This window comes from Ochlerotatus camptorhynchus, unplaced genomic scaffold (genome assembly GCF_037179485.1).
Source record: "Ochlerotatus camptorhynchus isolate MF236.1 unplaced genomic scaffold, CSIRO-AGI_Acam_v1.1 ptg000284l, whole genome shotgun sequence".
NCBI classification, from domain to species: Eukaryota; Metazoa; Arthropoda; class Insecta; order Diptera; family Culicidae; genus Ochlerotatus; species Ochlerotatus camptorhynchus.
In genome coordinates, this window is record NW_027040773.1 from 8,724,509 (window position 1) to 8,745,741 (window position 21,233).

Sequence of the window (21,233 nt, forward strand, 5' to 3'; positions counted from 1 at the left end):
CTTTCCTTTGCTTTTTCGATCAATCTTTCCACGTTTTTAGTGCAAAGTAATTGGAGTAGGTCTTTGTGTTGTGTTTGCTCAAAATATTTTCAACTGGCCGCAGCTGAAAAGCATATGGAGGATTGAATCCTTGGGTATTACAGGCAGAGCTGGTAAATATCACGGCCATCATGTGGCGACAGGCCCTCTAACTATCACGAGACGAAACTACCTATCATTAGCTTCTCATTCGTTCTAAGTCTTATGCAGTTTTGACATCAACATTTCTTACTGATTTAGATGAATTTCAGCAAACAACCGTAGAGAGAATATATTATTAAGATTTCCTCGGTACATATAACTTTAATAGCATTAAATGAACTAGTAATTACGATGATCACAACACTGTCACGTTCTGTCATGACAAAAAATTCGATGAGATCATCGTTTTCTCATCCAATGATAGTGACAAAAGTACCCAAGTAACCATAAGCATTAAGCCATAGCTCTATATTGGCACTAATTCAGCATTCCTAATGCCAAAAAGCCGTATATTAGCATTTTTAATGCATATGAGCCTCATATTAGCATTGCTAGTGCACAGAAGCATTAATAAAAATAAGCATTACAGAAAGCTTAGTATGCGCATATAGTGCAATGATTTAGTGCTTACATGCATTTAGAAAGCCTAGCATTAAAACTTTCTTGAGTGCTTATAAAGGGCTTGATTAAAGTTTAGAAGGGCTAAAAAGTTATGTGTTGATCATCAAAAATACTTTATAAAATCAAAATAACATGGACGGTCCTCAGAAGTGGAAAAAAACGTTAAAAAGTGGACATTTCAGACGAAAAGTACATGTGTATCGTAATATAAACGTTTCTGATGTTCCCAATGCTACGGAAATTGAGCAACCGAATGAACTAAGATCAGAATCAGCATTATTTGTTTGTGCGGTTCCGGAACGTCCAACAAATTCTGCAGACGAGGAGACTGATGAAGGCAATTCTCAGACAGCTTCCCTGGATAATTCCCTGACAGATTATAGTCCCGATGAAGATTCCGAAGAAGAGTGGAACCACTTGTCTGATGCATCATACGTAGAAGCTAGCCAAGAGGAACAAGCTGAACACAGCAGCCAAGCGGAAAACTTAACATCATTTTTGCGGAACTGGAGTACGCAATTCAATATATCTCAGCAAGCTTTGAAACCACTGTTACAAAAATTGAACAACTATGATCGAACGCTTCCGGAAAGTCCAAGAAGGCTTCTACGCACTCCTAGGATAAACCCAACCATTATTGATATTGAAGGCGGTCAATATTGGCATCAAGGTTTAGGTAAACTTTATAATTAAAACTATGTAAACCGTAATATATCATTGAATTCTTTTGCAGAACATTGTCTTCGTATGTGCTTTCCGGAATTAAAAGAGCCCTTAAAAGTAAACATCAATATCAACATTGATGGACTACCGTTGTTTAAGAACGGTACCAATCAGATTTGGCCAATATTATTCAACCTACACGAATTCGCTTCCTTAAAACCAATGATAGTTGGCATTTTCTACGGAAAAAGTAAGCCAAAGAAAGTTGAGGAGTTTTTGGCCCCATTTGTGAATGAACTCAAACCTTTGATAAAATTGGGAATTGATGTGAATGGTGTAAAATTAGCGGTTAAACTTCGGGCTATAACCTGTGATTCCCCTGCCAGAGCGTTTGTAAAAGGTATTTTAAAAAAAATATTCAACTAAATTTGCGACTCAAAGACATTTTAGCTATTTAGGTGTAGTAAATTTCAATTCACATCATGGCTGCATGAAATGTTGCACTATTGGACAGCACTCAACTCTTCTACGGACCAATATTTTTCCACGAACATTTGCCCCCAAGAGAACCGATGCTGCATTTCGAAGTGGGATGTACGATGAACATTACCAAATTTACAAAACACGAGAAAATGGAAAATTGAAGAGAACACCGGTTGTTTCACCGCTACTTCAATTACCAATCGATATAGTTGAAGATGTGATTGTAGCCGATTCATTACATCTCCTTCACTTAGGGATAACGAAAAGATTAATCCTGGCGTACAAAGATGGTCATAATGGAAGTGACGAAAGTAGATGGCCAAACAGTGTCATAGAGTCAATCTGTAATATTCAGAAAACTATCAAAATGCCTATAGAAATTCATCGACAAGTGCGTGGTATAGATTGTGTTAATCATTGGAAAGCATCTGAGTGTGCTTCTTTTTTACACTACATTGGAATTATTTTACTAAAACATTTTATCAGTGATGATCATTTTCAAAATTTTGCAAATCTATTCTGTGCTGTCACTATTTGTTCAAGTAGTTACTACAGACGTTTTTTACCTGTTGCTCAAAAATTGTTTGAAGAATTCATTTCGAACTATTATGTTTTCTTCAACTCCATTACGAGCAACGTTCATAATCTGGTTCATGTAGTTGAAGAAGTGACCCGATTTGGTCCACTACCTAGTATTGCTTCATATCCTTTTGAAAATCATCTATTTCAGATCAAGAAATTACTAAGATCAGGAAAACTCCCATTGCATCAAATTATAAACCGTGTTACTGAGAAGTATACCTTTAAGCCAGTTACCAGTAAGACCGCTGAAATATTTCCATTGATGAAATACGCACTCAAATCCGACCAGTCTAAATTTTCTAGTATAAGTATATCCAAAGAGTTTACATTAGACGGATTTCACGCCAACTCATCCAGTGGTTGGCAGCACCCTCTCAGAACCTTATGGAACTTTGTGGGTGTGGAGACTTAGCAATTTTAAGCAACTTTGCGTACTTATTTTTTTCAAAATTTATCTCGCCTAACATTTGATAAGGGTCAAAGTTTTTTGTCGATTTTTTTTCAAATCGATATAGCTTAAAAATGACAAGCCCTACAAAATAGTGATGTATGGCGAACTTTTAGCAAATAAACTGAAATTTTATAAAAAAATTTAAATAAATTAAAAAATTGGTTTCTACACTCTAAAAAAATATATTTAAAAATTAAAAGTCATTTTCCCAAAAATGCTACCTCTCAGATTTGCTTGATATTTTTTCTCATGAAAGGCAATATAATTACCTAACTTTTCTTCATACATCGCAAAGTGGGCGCTTTTAAGGAAAAAAAGTTGTTCGAACAACAACTTTTTCATGTTAATTTTTTTTTAGCGTGTTTCACTCAAAGTCGAATAGTAATACGCGCACAACCTTATTAAAATTCGATTAAACTTTATGGGTATACTTTTCGATAATCTGGGCGAAATCTAGCCTAACATTTGAAAAGGGTACAGAGAAGTTACCTGCAAATCGTCCAATAAGAGTTCAGAACAAAACGTTCTAATGAGGAACAGCCATCTCAGCATGGTTTGCACTTTCCTGTGATGGATTGTATTATAATATATGCATACACTCTATCCAACTTCTATAAAACCACCCTCAAATTGTTCCAAATCAACAGGTAAACTAAGTAAAAATCACTTAGTATGTTTTATTCATGAAAAGATTTCAATTCATGTATTTGTGATTAATTTAATTAGAAAAATAATCATTCATTTATTTTTATGTATTAGGTGTGTCCATTAGTAAGCAATATGCATATATGTTTATACCTCATCTCTCAAGTGAATACATATAATAGCGCAGGTAACTTAACGATTATTTAAGGCATGCCTAAAATAATCGTTAAGTTACCTGCTATATAGCAGTTATATAACAACGCAGGTAGTCACATGAGAGATATAAGGTATAAACTTAAAGCACCGCAGTCTGTTTCTACCGACATAATCTAATATTTAAGTTTGGTGATATCACAACAATGCTCATAGTTGCTGTAGTGCATAGTTGTTGAAAGTGTAGTGCTGCATAGTTGTTGAAACGAAAAAGTGTTTATATATACAACAATGGAAAAATCTGCTGAATTGATTATTAAAAGGGTGCAATGTAGTGCCAACATAAACAATCCCAAGCCGGCGCCGGTGGTGTAGTGGTAAGCGTGACTGCTTTCTAACACCCCAATGGGTCTGGGTTCAATCCCAGCCGAGGTCGGTGGGATTTTTCTGAGGCATAAAAATCTCTGGTCACGTCTTCCTTCGGAAGGGAAGTAAAACCGTTGGTCCCGGCCCATGTGTGTTGAATGGGTGCGATATCTTACGCAGGTGTGGAAGCTGCCTTCCTGCACATTCGGTTGCCGTCAATGGATGGCAATCGATGTCCGTCGGTGATTGGCACTAGATTGCGGAACAGAGACCGACGTTAAATAAAGGAATGAAGATGAAATGAAGATAAACAATCCCAATTGCAGCCGCAATAATTTACGTAATTTATCATCAAGTCTCATAGAGAAAATACATTCATGGGGCTTTGATCATCAATTGGATGTAACAATGCGTATTTGTGAATCGTGTCGTGGAATTTTAGTGCACAATAGGACACCTCTCCCGAAAAAGAGGCGATCGGATGGAAAAGAATCAAGCCATGCTCGGAAGTTTGAAGAGCCGCAACCATCAACAAATCATCAGCAATCAGAACATCAGGAATTTGATGATACACTAGGTAAATAATAATAACTTTAACTGTTTCAACTGTGTGGTTTAAGGATTGTACATCGAAGATACAACTTCATTTTCAACATTTTTTTAGCTGTTCAGTCATGTAAAAACTATACCTGGTACACAAAAATTTCATTGTTTTGTACCTATTTCTCAAAACATAATTTCTACTAAGCGATTTTCACATTCAAAGGAAACTCCGAAAAATTTCACTCTGTTTCCGATAGACTAATAATCAATGAAAAACTCAAATTATGTATGGAGAATTAAAGGAAAATAAATTATGCACTAAACAAAAACACTAGAGTTTTCATTTATTAAAACACCATTCGAAATGCAGGAAAATCCTCTGTATTAGGCCCTTTCAAATGTTAGGCTAGATTTTTGTTTTAAGCACGCCCAGATTATCAAAAGGTCAAAATCTTTATGCTCATTAAGTTTCAACGGATTTTAATAAGGTTGTGCGCGTATTACTATTCGACTTTGAGTGAAACACGCTAAAAAAAAATTAACATGAAAAAGTTGTTGTTCGAACAACTTTTTTTTCTTAAAAGCGCCCACTTTGCGATGTATGAAGAAAAGTTAGGTAATTATATTGCCTTTCATGAGAAAAAATATCAAGCAAATCTGAGAGGTAGCATTTTTGGGAAAATGACTTTTAATTTTTAAATATATTTTTTTAGAGTGTAGAAACCAATTTTTTAATTTATTTAAATTTTTTTATAAAATTTCAGTTTATTTGCTAAAAGTTCGCCATACATCACTATTTTGTAGGGCTTGTCATTTTTAAGCTATATCGATTTGAAAAAAAAATCGACAAAAAACTTTGACCCTTATCAAATGTTAGGCGAGATAAATTTTGAAAAAAATAAGTACTCAAAGTTGCTTAAAATTGCTAAGTCTCCACACCCACAAAGTTTCATAAGGTTCTGAGAGGGTGCTGCCAACTCCGAAGACGAGTTGGCGTGAAATCCGTCATTAACCAAACAATTCTCTGATAGATGGTTTCTTACAAGGAGTAGGAGAATTGTCGCCATGGAATATGCGGATAAAAATGGAATTTACGGATCAGAAATAGTTGCATTTACTAATCTTTTTGAATATCCACTAATTTCCCCTTGCATCAATGTGTTCAAAGTAGCGAATGATTTTAAGTTCCATGGTATCAAGCAATACAAATTAGACCAAGTTTTATGTAAGTTGGTAGCAGTAGTTGTGTATGAGGAGACAGCATTTATACCATTGTTACATACTTTGCCAGCCAACGAGGAATTGTAGAATGAAATAAATCTTTGTGTAAAGCAACCTTTATCTTTGATATACGATTTTATTTAAACCAAAAACATTGATATTAAAAATCACACAGAATATAGCATTGTAATTCATCCAGGAATTTAGTAGCAACATGAAAAAAAGAAACAAAATCACTCCAAAAGATATTCTTCGACAAGAAAACCTTTGTTGTCAGAAATGTCCATTTCATCCGGTCCATCGTACTCCACCAAAGATTCTTCCTCTTCATCCTGCTTCTCTTCATCGTCATCCATGCCACAGAGAGTAGACTGATTGTCACTTCGCTTACGCCTCTTTCTCGCCACCGGAGCTCTTATTCCCTTGATTTCCCCGAAACGTTGTTTGGCGTTTCTCAAGCAACGTTTAAGGAACTTAGCTGCTTGGATCTGCTTGAAAAGGTCAGCAGCAGTCGTGACTTTTCTCACCTTTTTCTTGGTTCCATATTCTTCCGTGTCAGAATCCTTCTCCATAATCTTCTGCTCACGAAACGCCTAAAATTAAAACGTATCTGTTGTCACAATTTATAACAATAGTATTATTTTTATCTTACCTCAGAATAACTTGCAAATTTGGTCCGCTTTATCTTACAGCAGCAACCATCCAGGACTTTTGTGTCTGGTTTGATTTTGGGGTCCTTCTTCGCTTTTTCGAGCAAGCGATAGCCTGATGCGCCTTTAGGCCAATAGCACAAATCATTGCCGTAATAACGGGTAGCTGAATCCGTTCCAAATGACTTCCAGCCGTTCTTTATGACCCAACGCGAGGGCAAAACCGACAGAAACACGTCCTTATTTTCGAATGTCTGAACAATACAATAATTGTTGTCCGGCATTATTCCTGCAAAGAATTTATAGAGATATTTGATTGCTATTCTGATAAAATTGATTAGACACAACTCACCTGTGAATGATTAAAATCAACGAACACTTAAAAAAGCAACAAATTAAAAACAGAACGACAAAAAAACCTCCAAAAACTGTGCGCCGCTTGCCGCTGTTATTATGAATTGGCAGAAACGTCAAACACCTAGTCCAGTGGGTGCTGCGATCAATGTCATTTAGAAAAGGTCTGGAAAAGTGAATGCGTTTGTGACGTCATCGGAATGGTTGCATTGATAATAACAGGAATGTGAGAGGATTTTTTTTCGCATTACCATGCCTGCTGTTATATGACATCAATTTACTGCGAACGCCTAAAAGATGATTCAAATATGACTATTTTCAAATTGATCTTTGGTATCACCCGTGGTCGAGAATGCACAGGCGCCTGGAATAATGAATGATGTTGCAGGACCCCGGTTCGAGCCGTGACAAAGGTAATTTTCATTAAATAGCATTTGACTTCTCATCCCTAAACATGTTTCGCTGGAAAATAACAAACCTGATGAAATTGAACAAAGGTTTCAAATAAGTTGAGAAAAACCTATGAGTTATGGGACCTGTAGAAAGATTTCTTTTTTGTTTTCATTCAGTTTGGGTCGATGAAAATAAATTAAATTTATATAAAAATTTCTAAAAATAGAGCGCGGTAAAAAAATTTGACGTTTTATAAGATACCCTAGATCAGCATTAGTAATGCTTATTTGAGGCTGCCATCGTAGCATTTTATTAGCCCGCTATTTCGCCTTTTTAGCTTTATATCAGCCCTTTATAAGTATATACTGCATGATAAGCATTTAATCACTGTTTTATATGTGAATATAGTGCTAAATTAGAGCATTGTTCTAATGCTTACTGGTTACTTGGGTATCTCTGTACATATCGCATGAGATTTTTCATTGAAAATGACATTTGCCAGCCCTGGTTACAGGTATCGATAAGCGCTTGATTTGATTTATAGTCCTGCTTGCGAAATTCTTGCCAATGGAACGATGGTCATTTCAAAACACTGCATAATTTCCGCATAAACCGGCACACTTGTTGCAAAATGATGCTGCTTCTCTCTGGACTCCAAAATGTATGCAGTTAACTCCTGATTTGTGCGGTCGTATTTTTCCTTATACGAATCCAAAATGAAATCAAATATTGATGCAATTGATTCCAAACATTTAGAAAATTTTAACGAAAAAAAAATGGTAAATACAATACATACATACATACAAAAAAAAAATTTCTTCGAGGTTTACAAAAAGATTTAAGATTAGAAGAATTGCACAAGTATTGGAGTGGAGTTTCCCCACTTTCTTTGCCATAACTACAGAAAAACAAAACAAACTAATCCAGGCCTCCGTCGTTCGGTAAATTTTGAACTACAGAACTATTCGGTAAAAGTTTAAAAATCAGTGAAAAATCCAATTATTAAAAAAATTATCCCGAACTTGTACAGAAGTTGTTCAGTTCACCCTATTTATTGATGAAAAATAAAATTTACAAATTTTCTTGATTTCTCACGTGTAACGGTCATTTGAAAATTTTACCGAGTTGTTTTGCTGTTCAAAAACCCGGTAAATTCGTACCGACTTCGGTGATCTGAATTAAGTGTGTACGTATGGCTTACAATGACATTTAAAGATTAATCGGTGGGTTTCGTACTGATCGCAGGTCATTGCATACAAAATCGGCGAAAAATTTATAATTTTCTGATTGCAAACGTTAATATATTTTTTTGCTGTGTGATGCAAGGTAAGGAGCTAGCTATATAGTTATAAATAAAGGACGTAAATAGTTGAGGAAAAACAAAGCCATAAGTTCAAAAGTGCTAAGAAGACAGATAATTATAAACCACGCTTTAAATATTTTAAAAGAATTGACTACCCCCTTGACCTCCTGTCTTATTTTACAGCTGGTATAGACGAGGGTGACACAGATCTTGGCATAGATGGCCCACAGCTACTCACGAAGATTTATCCCGATCAGTAGCGGTGAGGCTTCTTCCTCATTCTTCGGTGAATGGACGCTCATGTGGGCTGCAGCACGCTGCTTACGGGCAGCCTTTCGGTGTGTATAATGTTCAGTGCTACCCACTGAAAGCACTGCTGCTGCTGACGGCCGACTGGACACAACCACACACGGTGATTGAATAAGCACCGTTCAGGATTGAATTCGTTTTTGAAATCTGTGTTAGGGAATGCGCTTTTTGCAGGCAATCGGTGATAATTTTGATCACTATTGCAACAGTTGCACATTTGTGTAATTTTCAGTACTGACCAATTGAAAATTAATAAAGTTTTTAATTTAACAGATTTGTAGCAAAATTTATGAACGATTGGTTTATTAACAATTAAAATCCATCCTCTATTGACATAGTTATATGTGGTCAAAACCTAACCACTTTTCGTAATGCGGTCAATTTGGTTTTTTTCGAAATTGCACCCCCAATATGTTGACGAAAGACGTCATCCTACGTAAAAAATGAAACAGCCCCCCCCCCCCCCTCTGGGCCCCCTCAAGATACCGTTTCTAGCTACATCAATGATGATGCCAGGCTTTGGCGATCGTTAGTCGTAATGGTTTGTTGTGATAAAAGGAGCTCGGTGGCTTAGCAGCAGCCGATGCTGCTTACTGAGCATAATATTGTGGATTCAATCTCATTTTATTGATCATTCCTATATTTTTAATGCGCAACTTTGATTTTCTACGGATCAATTTCATTAGTTTATGGTCCATGGTTCATGGACGTCCTATGGATCATGCAGATTATGGTATCTTTCTACGTCACAGCTCTTTTTCCCAGCGTACCGGTCAAGGAAGCAATCAACCATTTGGAGGACTGGCTATTAATACAACGAGAGGATGCAGCATGGAGAAACAAGGTTCGGACGTACCTTAAGCTGACCAGCCTTTGTATGGAAGAGAACTACTTCTCTTTCCGAGGTAACTCCTACAAGCAGACGAAAGGAGCCCCAATGGGAAACCCCCTATCCCCCTTCTTGTGTGAACTTTTGATAACCAACTTGGAGGCAATCCTGAAGGAGAAAGAACTATTACCAAACCGTTGGTGGAGGTTTATGACGATATCTTCAGCGTAGTTAAACGGGAAGCAAGAGGTGGTCACTCTACACACTCATTTTGCGCCAATTTTTTCTCAGTGTACCTCAAGTGTGCCGCAGCTTTGCAGGCAGTGCCAACAGTGTCAGTCATCAAACAGGCTGCACTTGTTTGTGAATATTCAGGCATATTTGGCCACCAAGTTATTCAGATAGATTGAATGTTTTGGTTTGATCGAATCACTCAAAAATATTAGTAAATCGAAAATAAATTCTATACGCAGCCCATAGATTAAAAGGTATAAAAAAGTAGAAAGGTATCAGTTTTCTGTCGAAACGTTATGGTGTAAATTTTCATACATACAAAGATCATTATTAATTTTCTAGAAATGAAGGCAAAAATGATCGAAAGGCATAACATCCACAAATTGGAAATAAGTGTTACTTAGCGCGGAAATGAAACACCAACTATCGATTGGAGATGAACAGCATTATGGTGCAAGATTTGTGTTGGTTGCTGGAGATTATCAGCTTCCGAACAAGGAGGAAAACCGTTTAGGATCGTTGGAAAAAGGAAAAGGTTTTCGAAACTTGTTTGATGGAATCTATAAAAGGATGCCAAGGTAAGTTATTTGTATTTTTGTTTTACATAGTTCGAAAATTCAATAGTCCCGGATCTTATTGTCTTATGCAATTTTCTGTTGCTTTGCATCGTTGCTTGTGAGCCATTGATTTGTAAACCATTTCTTTCATCGGTCCAGATACACATTTTACGATGGTCCACCGTTTGCAACCACGACGAAGGATGTTTTAACCCGATATGCCCACCAGCAGGAGTACGTGGATATGTGGAGCGCCAGATTTATTGGAACTGTCAAGGGGTTGCCGGCTGAGTATGAAATCTAAAAGACATCAAGGCGTAAAACAACGAGTGCCGGAAGATTTTGATGCCCTATGCAAACGACTGGGAGTAGATTGCCAGCTGGACGGTGGATCGATTTGAAAAACAACTGCAGGATACTCTATCTGAAACGTCTGCGGTGATGAGTTCATTAGCATATCAAATTACTCTGCGAACATCAAGGAGCACTGGGACTGCAAATTCAGTGATCAATCTATCAGCAGTTCTATGACAATATCCTGTAGAAGAAAAAAAACATTTCACAAAACAATGCACTTTATACTAGAACAATTATACAGTAGAATTAAAAATCAATTAGTTGAAATAAAATCCTTCATTAGTTAGAACGGAAAAAAAAATCAACACCAACCCTTCAGATATATCCATATTAAAAAGAGGTATTCTGCAGTTATTGGTTGAATTAATTTATGATAAATCATAAAATTTATGAAATTTTACCTGATCGATACCGGAGTCCATGTCTGTCGGTTTCCGTTGCCATGGATATTTTTTCACGAAACATAAGGATGTAAACAATGATTTGAGGCGTACTCAGAAACAGTTTGGTGTTGCCAGTTTTTTTAATATTACATGCATTTCTGAATAGAGTGCCCAACAATCCAAATACTGGTGCCAGAGCTGTGCCAAAACTGTTTTTGGCACACTGTGTAGAGTGACCACCCCCTTGACGGGAAGCTCTTCCACAAATTTTAGATGAGATCAACAGAATTCACAAGGATATCAAATTCACTGACGAGGTAGAAAAGGACGGGCAACTCGCATTACTCGACATTCTTGTCATCAGGGAATCGTCATCATCATCTTCGCTTGAATACGAAATTTACAGGAAACCAACAAGCACCAAAAGAGTTATCCCGTATACTTCCAAACATTCGTTCCAGCAGAAAATGGCCGCCTTCCACCACATAAATTCATTCGGATGCAGACTCTTCCACTCAGCGATACAGGAAAGGTTAAAGAATTACAGTTCATCTTCGAAACACCAAGACTCAACGGATACAAGGAGACCACAATCCAGGCAATCATCGATAAAAAAGCGAGAATTCGACAAAGGAGATTATTTACAACCCTCACCGCAGCACCTGAAACCTTGAAATGTGTGTCCGTTCCATTTGATTAAGATATTACTTGTAAGCTAAGACCACAGTTAAATCAATTCGGATTAGTTTTAGTTTTCACCAGTAAACATAACCAGTTGACATCATTGTTAGGATCCACTAAACACCCCGCCGGGTAAATCAGGTGCATAAGAACGCTTATCAATGGTTGTCGGGATCTGCCAGCTAATCAGTCGATTTGCGACCTCTGTGCACCTGAACTCCGATTCTAACCTCCAAGCGGTGCCCGGTGGGGTTGCTGGCGGTGATATTTGCCGTCAGTAATGAGAACAAGAACGGGGGATCATCGTCGTCACCAATGCACTATTGTTTATAAGTCGCTAGTGTCAGTGATGATGATGACAGAGCAAATAGATAGGTTTTAGCCAACTCTAAGTAGCCCGTGATTATCGCTACCTGGGGATGCTAATCGGCTTGGTGCTGGTTGCGATTTGGCCGTCCTGAATGAACTATATCCACCTCTTCAAGGTGGTTTGATTAAAAGGACGTTAATAGATGGAAGCACTAAAGCTCCAGTTGATGTTTAAGGTAAAGCAGGTGTATATAAAATAAGCTGTAAGAGAGCTGCGAACTTTAGCAACTAGATTTAAAGAACATATAGCGGAGGTTAATAAGGCCAAAAAGCAAGCGAAAAAATGCCTAACATATGAGTTCAAATCAAAGGTTGCAGAACACATCTTACAGAGGAACACCAACTGTCGACGGAGGACATCACGATTTTACGAACCGTATCTACACCATGGAAACTGGATGTTGCAGAGAGCCTCGAGATCAACAAACAACGAAATTCAACTTTACTCAACAGGGATCAAGGAAACGGACACACATGGCTTTTCAAGTTACTACCTACGACACATCTACGAGTAAGCAGCGAAGTACCCGGTCCTACAGGAAATTAAATTTAAATTTACCTAGCTTCTAAGTGAAAATGTACCTGTACCACATTGTAGACGAAATACGCGTATCTGTCAAGGATTAGGTAGTGGAATTATATGGAAATTACTAATTCTTCTCTCTCTCTCTCCCTCTCTTTATACAGGCCTTCCACTGAGACGCCCAGTGTTTACTCGGCTGTCGACAAAAGCAGGCCACTCTCGATGTGTGCCACGCGATCGTCTGTTTTCTCGGCAGCAACCATTGTGTGGTCTTCCTCATTGTTCTTCATCAGCAGTTCTTTTGGTCGATGCGTCTTCGACTTTGGAAGGTATAGCCGGTCGAACTCCAGACGAATCTAGAACCACACTACCGTTCATACAGGCGACAAGGCTCTGATGAGACAACGAAACCCCACTCCCAAGCTCCTCCCCTTTTCCTATCCTTCGACAATGTACCCCTCTAACCTCGAGTAAGTCGCGAGTATTCGGCCCAACTCCTACTAGACATAGAACTAAGTGAATTTTGTTACAAACAAAGAATAATGAACTATCGGCTCCGTGAAGCTAACGTGATTGAGCCTTACAAATAAACGAACTAGATAAAAAAAGACTTTGGAAAGCAACCGTTTAGTGAAGAGTGTGTGAGTGCTGACCACGTTTTGCGTCCATTGCTGCAATGGAAGCGCTCTGACCCTCGTTGGCGTAACTGTCATACAATTAAACCACTGGAAGCGGCTCCAGTTCTGATGGAGGAGGCTTTTTCGATAGCGGAATATAAAGTGTTTATTGTGTTGTACCCTCGTACTCTCATACTCTACCGTCGTCTCTCTTACACAACGCAAACGGTAGAACAACATTCGAGCAAAAAGAAAATTATCAAATAACTATCATATGACATGTGTGATTCCGTTCTAATTCCTCAATTTGGTGTAAATAAAACCTTTTCTGATCAGAAATGCTATTACCAGAACATCGTTGCTTGCTATTTTCAGAATTCACACAAGCACAGCATCAGTAGCTCTTATATGGAAAAAAATAAAATAAAATACATACATTCGTGACGGTCTTCGGCGACAATGTCGTATGACAGAGCCTTTCATATGACATTTTAGTTTGGTACTGTAATTTGATAACTTGTTTTGCAAGTGTCGGAAGCAAAGGCAGTCGATTATCACAGAAAATGTGTCGACTACGGTGACCGCTTACAAGACTGGTTGTACCTTTTGACTATAGTTTTAAGATGTATAGTGACCAAGAATTTAACGGCTCTGTAAAGTTAATTATTTTGAGCCTTATCAAATAAATCAATAAACAACCGATTTCCTTTTGATCATGGAGTGACTTTATTCCCAAATGCTGTTTTTTATATCTGTTCTCAGGTGCAATTATTCCACTAGCTTCAGATGTTCTCAGTTCAAAAATCACATCCTCGCTCTAACAACGTTTGTTAGCCTGAGCTTCGACTTTGGCTCATGACCAGCACATCTACTACTTCTACTACTCGGGAACATGAGGAAAGAGTTGATCTCCTTTTATTCTCCTTCTTCTACAGCTATTATGTCCCTTCTGAAATGTTACACAGAGCATAGTTGACTCCGAGCACTTGCACAGTATTTGATAGTCAGATGTCATCCCGAAAATACGATCGTCCGAACCAGGAATCGAATCCGGCACCTTCAGAATAATGTTGCCATAGAACCGCGTATCTAAAGACATGTCCATCGAGAACCCCAGAGCGTCGTTCTCTCCGTGTCATAATAACCATATCGAGTCTCGTCCCTAGAGGCACTTTTGCTGCTGCACAATCCTTTTCAATTCATGGCTCATTTTCGGTCAATATAATCCAGCACTTATATTAGCATCTAACATCATATACACATCTGGTCAGCCTGGAGACGGGGAGGACATATCTATTGCAACGCATGTCGGCGAACATCGCTCGGGTGCACTCGAAAGAGTGAAAATTGCATTCCATATTTTCTGATCCCGTTGCTGCTGCTGGTCCGAAGACTATCTAGAGAAGGAGAGTTCATTTTATGGTGCAATTTTTTTCCCGTTTTCATTCTCATAAGCTGCCAGACGCTTTGGCCTGGAGCAAGTCATTATTGCTTTTCTTGGGCTGCCTGCCTTCTTCAAACAGTCAATCCAATCGGTTCCATCGGTGGAAAGGTGAAGCTGAAAGTAGCCTCATTTTTCACACTGATTTTTTTTTTTTTTTTCGTTCCAAGCAATAAGTGGGTATTGGAAGAGTCGTTGTCAGTAAGCTTTGGCTTCTGCCCCGGCGAGGTTTCTGACTTTGCACCTTGTAATATAAATTCTCTTTCATGGATTGTAATAGATTGGGCTGAACCAGTGTTATTTACTGTTATATTATTTCATAATTTTTGCTTCAATTTCGATGCGGGGCTGGATGATCATTTTCTTTTTTACATTCTGTTGCCCTGTCTTACAATCAGTGTTGGTAAGGAAATTGCTAAGGTTTAATTATTAAAAGTTGAAATTATGGTATTGTAGCAATCCAGTAGAGGCAGTAATAAGATGTGCTCATTTACATTTGAAAACATTGCAAAATCGGTTTTCAAAGCAATTTCCATTACTCCCCATAATGTCGTCAATCGCCCATTCTCTTCAACGAGCACACAATCATACAATTGACTGCAAAAGCTGGTGTTGAATGATATTAGTGATCGATCGCAATATGTAATGTAGGTGCTCCGGAACATTCGATAGACAGTAAGCCAAAGCGGAAGCCAGAAACCATGTGGCGATGGGGAATCTGTGAAAAGCTGGGCACCACGCCAAAAAACTGTTCCATCAATGCAACGCTCGCTGGTGGCTGCTATGGTGAACCGGACGATTCCTTGCGCTGTGTGCTCCCTCGATGTTCATATGTTCTCGAAATAGACCTCAAAATGTGGAGATGCTCAATTCCACGATCAATTGCATTGCATGACTGTTAAGTAAAATGAAAGTAACTTTGACCTTTGACATCTGAAGTTGCACCACGTTTGAAAATATAGTACTCATTAATTATTAAACCATGGAAAGCTGACCATCCCAAGCCATCAATCGGAACGCTAAACCGTGCAATGGTCCGGAGAAACCGAAAATAGACTCAATGCACAATACTCATCATACACCTACTCCTACCGAGGGTGGGTGGCTGCAGTCGAGATGCGGTTCTGCATTATGCGCTCTTTCTCGGTTTCTCTATTCCATGTTTGGCTGGCTCGATGTTCACATGCTTGGAGCTGGGATCGGTTAAATTGGATGAAAACCTCAAAATCTACGATGAGTTTGCGGTGGGAAGGATATGACATCGTCGGAGAGAATAAGCGGACCCAGCAAACCGTCCTTGAAAGCAACGGGAAAATGACAGAAATATCAAGAATCGACAATCCATGGTCACATGGGCAAATCACGATGATTTCATGGATGAGGAACGGGGGAGCAGGCAAAATCAGTTCGAAATGCTAGCGGTGAGCACGCTGGTGGAGGTGGTGGCAACGATAAAAAGACAAAATTATATTTATCTTTCGTGAATAAAATAAATTATTTGGTTTATGGCATACACGATGGCACGCTGTGGTCGGGGACAATTTGGCAAAGCTTACAAAACTCCATGGATCCGTGGGTGTGCGGGTGAGCAGAAACCCTTGGGAAAGACTGTGCGCAGCATTTTGGTGGCAGACGACCCAGCAACGAAGGACATGCTGAGCCTTTAAACAATGTTGATTTATGGGATTTTAATTCCGGTTGTTTTGTCGTCTAATTCAGACACCAAGAGCCCTTGGCTTATTAGCAGCGGCATTAGTCTTGTTATCTTTTAATTTATATACTGTTTGAGCGCTATAAGATGTGGTGATATATGGGATTATTGATGTTGCGGGAAAGATGACTGCCTGGACTGGTTGGGAATCAGAGCTGACATGTGTAATTGAAGATTGGTTTTAGGTTATATTAAAAATGATGAACCTCGCTAATGAGTCAATAAATTATCTACGCGAACTTAATTTATTGCAATACTAAAACGATCTTTAAGGAATAGAGCTAGCGGATAATGCATTAAATATAATACAGAAAGGATTGATACAAAATTGAGGAACATCTCCAACGCTCAAGGGTAGCGCTACTTTTTTTAGAAGAAATATATGAATTAGATCGGCTCTAATCGGCAACAATTATTTCAAATTATTAGAATTCAACACGTTAATCAATGTTCGATAATAACAACAGAGCGAGTATGATATTGTTGAAAAACCGCATGATAAGTATGTATGTAAATGCATACTGGATGGCTGCAGTGACATTTAAGTGAAAATAAAATCTTTTCATCGAACTTATTTATGATGATCTACCCCTAAAAAGGTTTGAGCTGGACGATTTATCTGTAAGATAATTATACATGACATTTTAACCAGGTTGGCAAACAAAATCGAACTGGTTTCAGTTACAGATATAAATTCCCTCTAGAGTTTACAGTTGCTTCACAGCGATATACATGTGGAAAAGCTCAGGCGTCCACCTCTTAGTTCGCCTTTTTGTCCACCTAAAATATGCATAAGTATTACAAGCAATCAATAGTAATTGAACTATCAAGCTACACTACACTAGCAACCCCGCAATCTGATGCTATCATAATTTTCAGCAATGTCAGGAATGCTCACGAACCCCCAACATTTGCCAGAAAACTACTACTAACTCAAGTTATCTTCCAAATAAGCTTCAAAATTGCATATTTTTTTATCAAATGTAAAATTCAGTCCTCTTTATCCGTAATACGCACGCGAGGCTCAAACCTTTGTAGACCTTTTTTTTTAATTAATCTACTTTTAAATCTAATACTAAAAATCCATCATCACCATCGTAGCGAACAAAAATAGTTTTTGCAGTACTAAAATAATTATTAAAAAGTCATTATGACAGCTATTCTACAAAATAATGCGTTAGAGATACATAATTTGGCCATTCCTTTTTTATTTTGTCGTCAAGATACATAATTTCAATTCATAAAAAAAAATCACTGGATAACTGTTCAAATGACAGATTTAACGTTTGAAATTCAGTGTCTTTTAAATTCTGTACGTGTTGCTGATCGTTTGATATGTCTAGGCATCGAATTGGAAACATACTTACTAGACCTGTTCATTTTAAACGAAATGTTCGGAATGTAACGGGTCAACCATGATTACTATTCGTCATGTTAATTTGAACTTCTGTGCAAATTTTCAGCAAAATCGGTGATGATTTAGAGGTGCTTTAAGTTAATTTTATGTTTTTAAGGTAATTTACGGCTTACAATATTTGTATCTCGAGACTGAAACAACGAAAGCTGATGTAACAACTTTCATAGCAAAGTTTAATGTGTTATGTATCAACTTTGTAACCAAAGGTTGACTATTCGAAGTGATTTTATTGAAGTTTGACTTAGTTTCATGCTCGAAGATATCTTAAAATGTGAAGAATTTTAAAGTATTTGTTCTACGAATTTTCAACCCATATGATGTAAAAATGTGTAGTGTACGGCATAATGTTCCTCATATTGTTCTAGAAGTTTCGTTCCAACATAGTTTTCGTGTATATTTCATAGATTGAGAGATAAAAATCAGAAAAGAGGCCGTTTTAGCTAAAATTCACAAGACAACAGAACCAATAAAAGTCAATTAGATTGACGGAACATAGTTGCATTGCTTTTCAATGACGACCGATGACTGTTTCATTGATATATGATTTTTTCATAAATATGAATCCTCAGTAGACGTGTTTTTTTTATCAAAGGCAAGTGTCACTCGAGCCATTCAAATGTTCGTTATTTTATAAATTGCTGTTATGGTTCGAGTGACACTTGCCTTTGATAAAAAACACGTCTACTGAGGATTCATATTTATGAAAAAATCATATATCAATGAAACAGTCATCGGTCGTCATTGAAAAGCAATGCAACTATGTTCTGTCAATCTAATTGACTTTTATTGGTTCTGTTGTCTTGTGAATTTTAGCTAAAACGGCCTCTTTTCTGATTTTTATCTCTCAATCTATGAAATATACACGAAAACTATGTTGCAACGAAACTTCTAGAACAATATGAGGAACATTATGCCGTACACTACACATTTTTATATCATATGGGTGGAAAATTCGTAGAACAAATACTTTAAAATTCTTCACATTTTAGGATATCTTCGAGCATGAAACTAAGTCAAACTTTAATAAAATCACTTCGAATAGTCAACCTTTCGTTACAAAGTTGATACATAACACATTAAACTTTGCTATGAAAGTTGTTACATCAGCTTTCGTTGTTTCAGTCTCGAGATACAAATATTGTAAGCCGTAAATTACCTTAAAAACATAAAATTAACTTGAAGCACCTCTAAATCATCACCGATTTTGCTGAAAATTTGCACAGAAGTTCAAATTAACATGACGAATAGTAATCATGGTTGACCCGTTACATTCCGAACATTTCGTTTAAAATGAACAGGTCTAATACTTACCTTACCAATCAGGCTAAGGCCTTGTTGTCCTCTGCTGTCCGAAGAAGTCGTCTCCACTCTACTCGATCCATGGCCACAGTTCGCCAGCCTCGTAGTCTGCGAAGGGTCCGCAGGTCACCTTCTACTTGGTCGATCCACCTTGCCCGCTGCGCGCCTCTTCTTCTTGTTCCTGTTGGGTCGCTTTCTAGAACCATTTTCACTGGGTCGTCGTGCGGCATTCTTACGACGTGCCCAGCCCACCGTAGTCGCCCATTTTTTGCAATGTGGACGATGGATGGTTCTCCCAGCAGCTGGTGCAATTCGTGGTTCATTCGCCTCCTCCACGTTCCGTCATCCATCTGCACTCCACCGTAGATGGTACGCAACACCTTCCGTTCGAAAACACCAAGGGCGCGTTGGTCCTCCACGAGCATAGTCCAGGTCTCGTGGCCGTAAAGGACCACCGGTCTAATCAGCGTCTTGTAGACAGTCAACTTCGTGCGGCGGCGAATTTTATTCGACCGGAGCGTCCTCCGGAGTCCAAAGTAGGCACGATTCCCTGCCATAATGCGTCTTTGAATTTCTCTGCTGGTATCATTTTCGGCGGTCACCAGTGAGCCTAAATACACGAACTCATCGACCACCTCGATTTCGTCACCGTCAATCTGAACTCGGGGTGGGAGGCTAACATTGTCTTCCCTAGAACCTCTTGCTTTCATGTATTTTGTCTTTGATGCGTTGATGGCAAGTCCAATCCGTCTAGCTTCAGCCTTCAGTCTGATGTACGTTTCCGCCATCATCTCAAAGTTCCGTGCCATAATGTCAATGTCATCGGCGAAACCAAGGAGCTGGATGGACTTCCTGAATATCGTGCCACTCGTGTCTATCCCAGCTCTTCTGATCACACCTTCTAACGCGATGTTGAACAGCAGACACGAAAGTCCATCACCCTGCCGTAACCCCCTTCGAGATTCAAAGGGACTCGAGAGTGTCCCCGATACTCGAACAACGCACATCACTCGATCCATCGTCGCCTTGACCAATCGCGTCAGTGTATCCCGAAATCCGTACTCGTGCATAATCTGCCATAGCTGATCTCGATCGATTGTGTCGTATGCGGATTTGAAATCGATGAACAAATGATGTGTGGGTACGTTGTATTCGCGGCATTTCTGCAGAACCTGCCGAATCGCGAAAATTTGGTCCGTGGTAGCGCGGGCACCCATGAATCCCGCCTGGTATTGCCCCACGAACTCTCTTGCATATGGTGACAGACGGCGGCATAGACACCTTCCATCCACTCCTCCGGTAATATCTCCTCCTCCCAAATCTTGGCAATTACCCAGTGCAGCGCTCTAGCCAGTGCTTCACCACCGTATTTCAATAGCTCACTTGGTAGTTGATCTACACCAGTTGCTTTGTTGTTCTTTGCGCGAACTATTTAGCTTCTCGTAGAACTTCCGTGTGTCGTTTACGCGGTACAGATTTTCCATCGCCTCGCGATCTCGGTCTTCCTGCTGACGCTTCTTCCTTCGGAAAACCGAGTTTTGTCTGTTCCGCGCTTGTCTGTATCGCTCCACATTCAATCTCGTGCGGTGTTGCAGCATTCTCGCCCGTGCTGCATTCTTCTCCTCTACTAACAGTTTGCATTCGCCGTCAAACCAGTCATTTCTTCGGTCCGGGATTGCAGTACCTAGTGCCGCTGCAGCAGTACTACCTATGGCTGAACGGATGTCCCTCCAGCCATCTTCAAGAGAAGCTGCGCCAAGCTGCTCTTCCGTGGGTAGTGCAACTTCCAGCTGCTGCGCGTAGTCCTGGGCAACTCCGGTGTCCCGTAGTTGCTCAATGTTGGGTCGTGGCGTTCGACTTCGACGTGTGTTATGCACCGTCGAGAGTTTTGAGCGCATGCATACTGCAACTAGGTAGTGGTCCGAATCTATGTTCGCACTGCGGTACGTGCGGACGTTGATAATGTCGGAGAAGAATTTCCCGTCGATTAGAACGTGATCGATTTGGTTTTCTGTGTGTTGGTCAGGTGATCTCCAGGTGGCTTTGTGGATATCCTT

At 39.0% G+C, this 21,233-nt stretch overlaps 1 protein-coding gene across 1 annotated transcript in view; it reads left to right on the forward strand.

Moving 5' to 3' along the window:
• Positions 1-464: 464 nt before the first annotated feature.
• The window catches only part of LOC135706632 (uncharacterized), a 31,764-nt gene continuing 10,995 nt past the window's right edge, over positions 465-21,233 (forward strand). Inside the window, exons 1-3 of the mRNA XM_065228278.1 lie at positions 465-1,318; positions 1,376-1,705; positions 1,764-2,099. Coding sequence (XP_065084350.1) covers positions 775-1,318; positions 1,376-1,705; positions 1,764-2,099 — 1,210 coding nt within the window. The 5' untranslated portion in view covers positions 465-774. The remainder of the gene's footprint in view (positions 1,319-1,375; positions 1,706-1,763; positions 2,100-21,233) is intronic.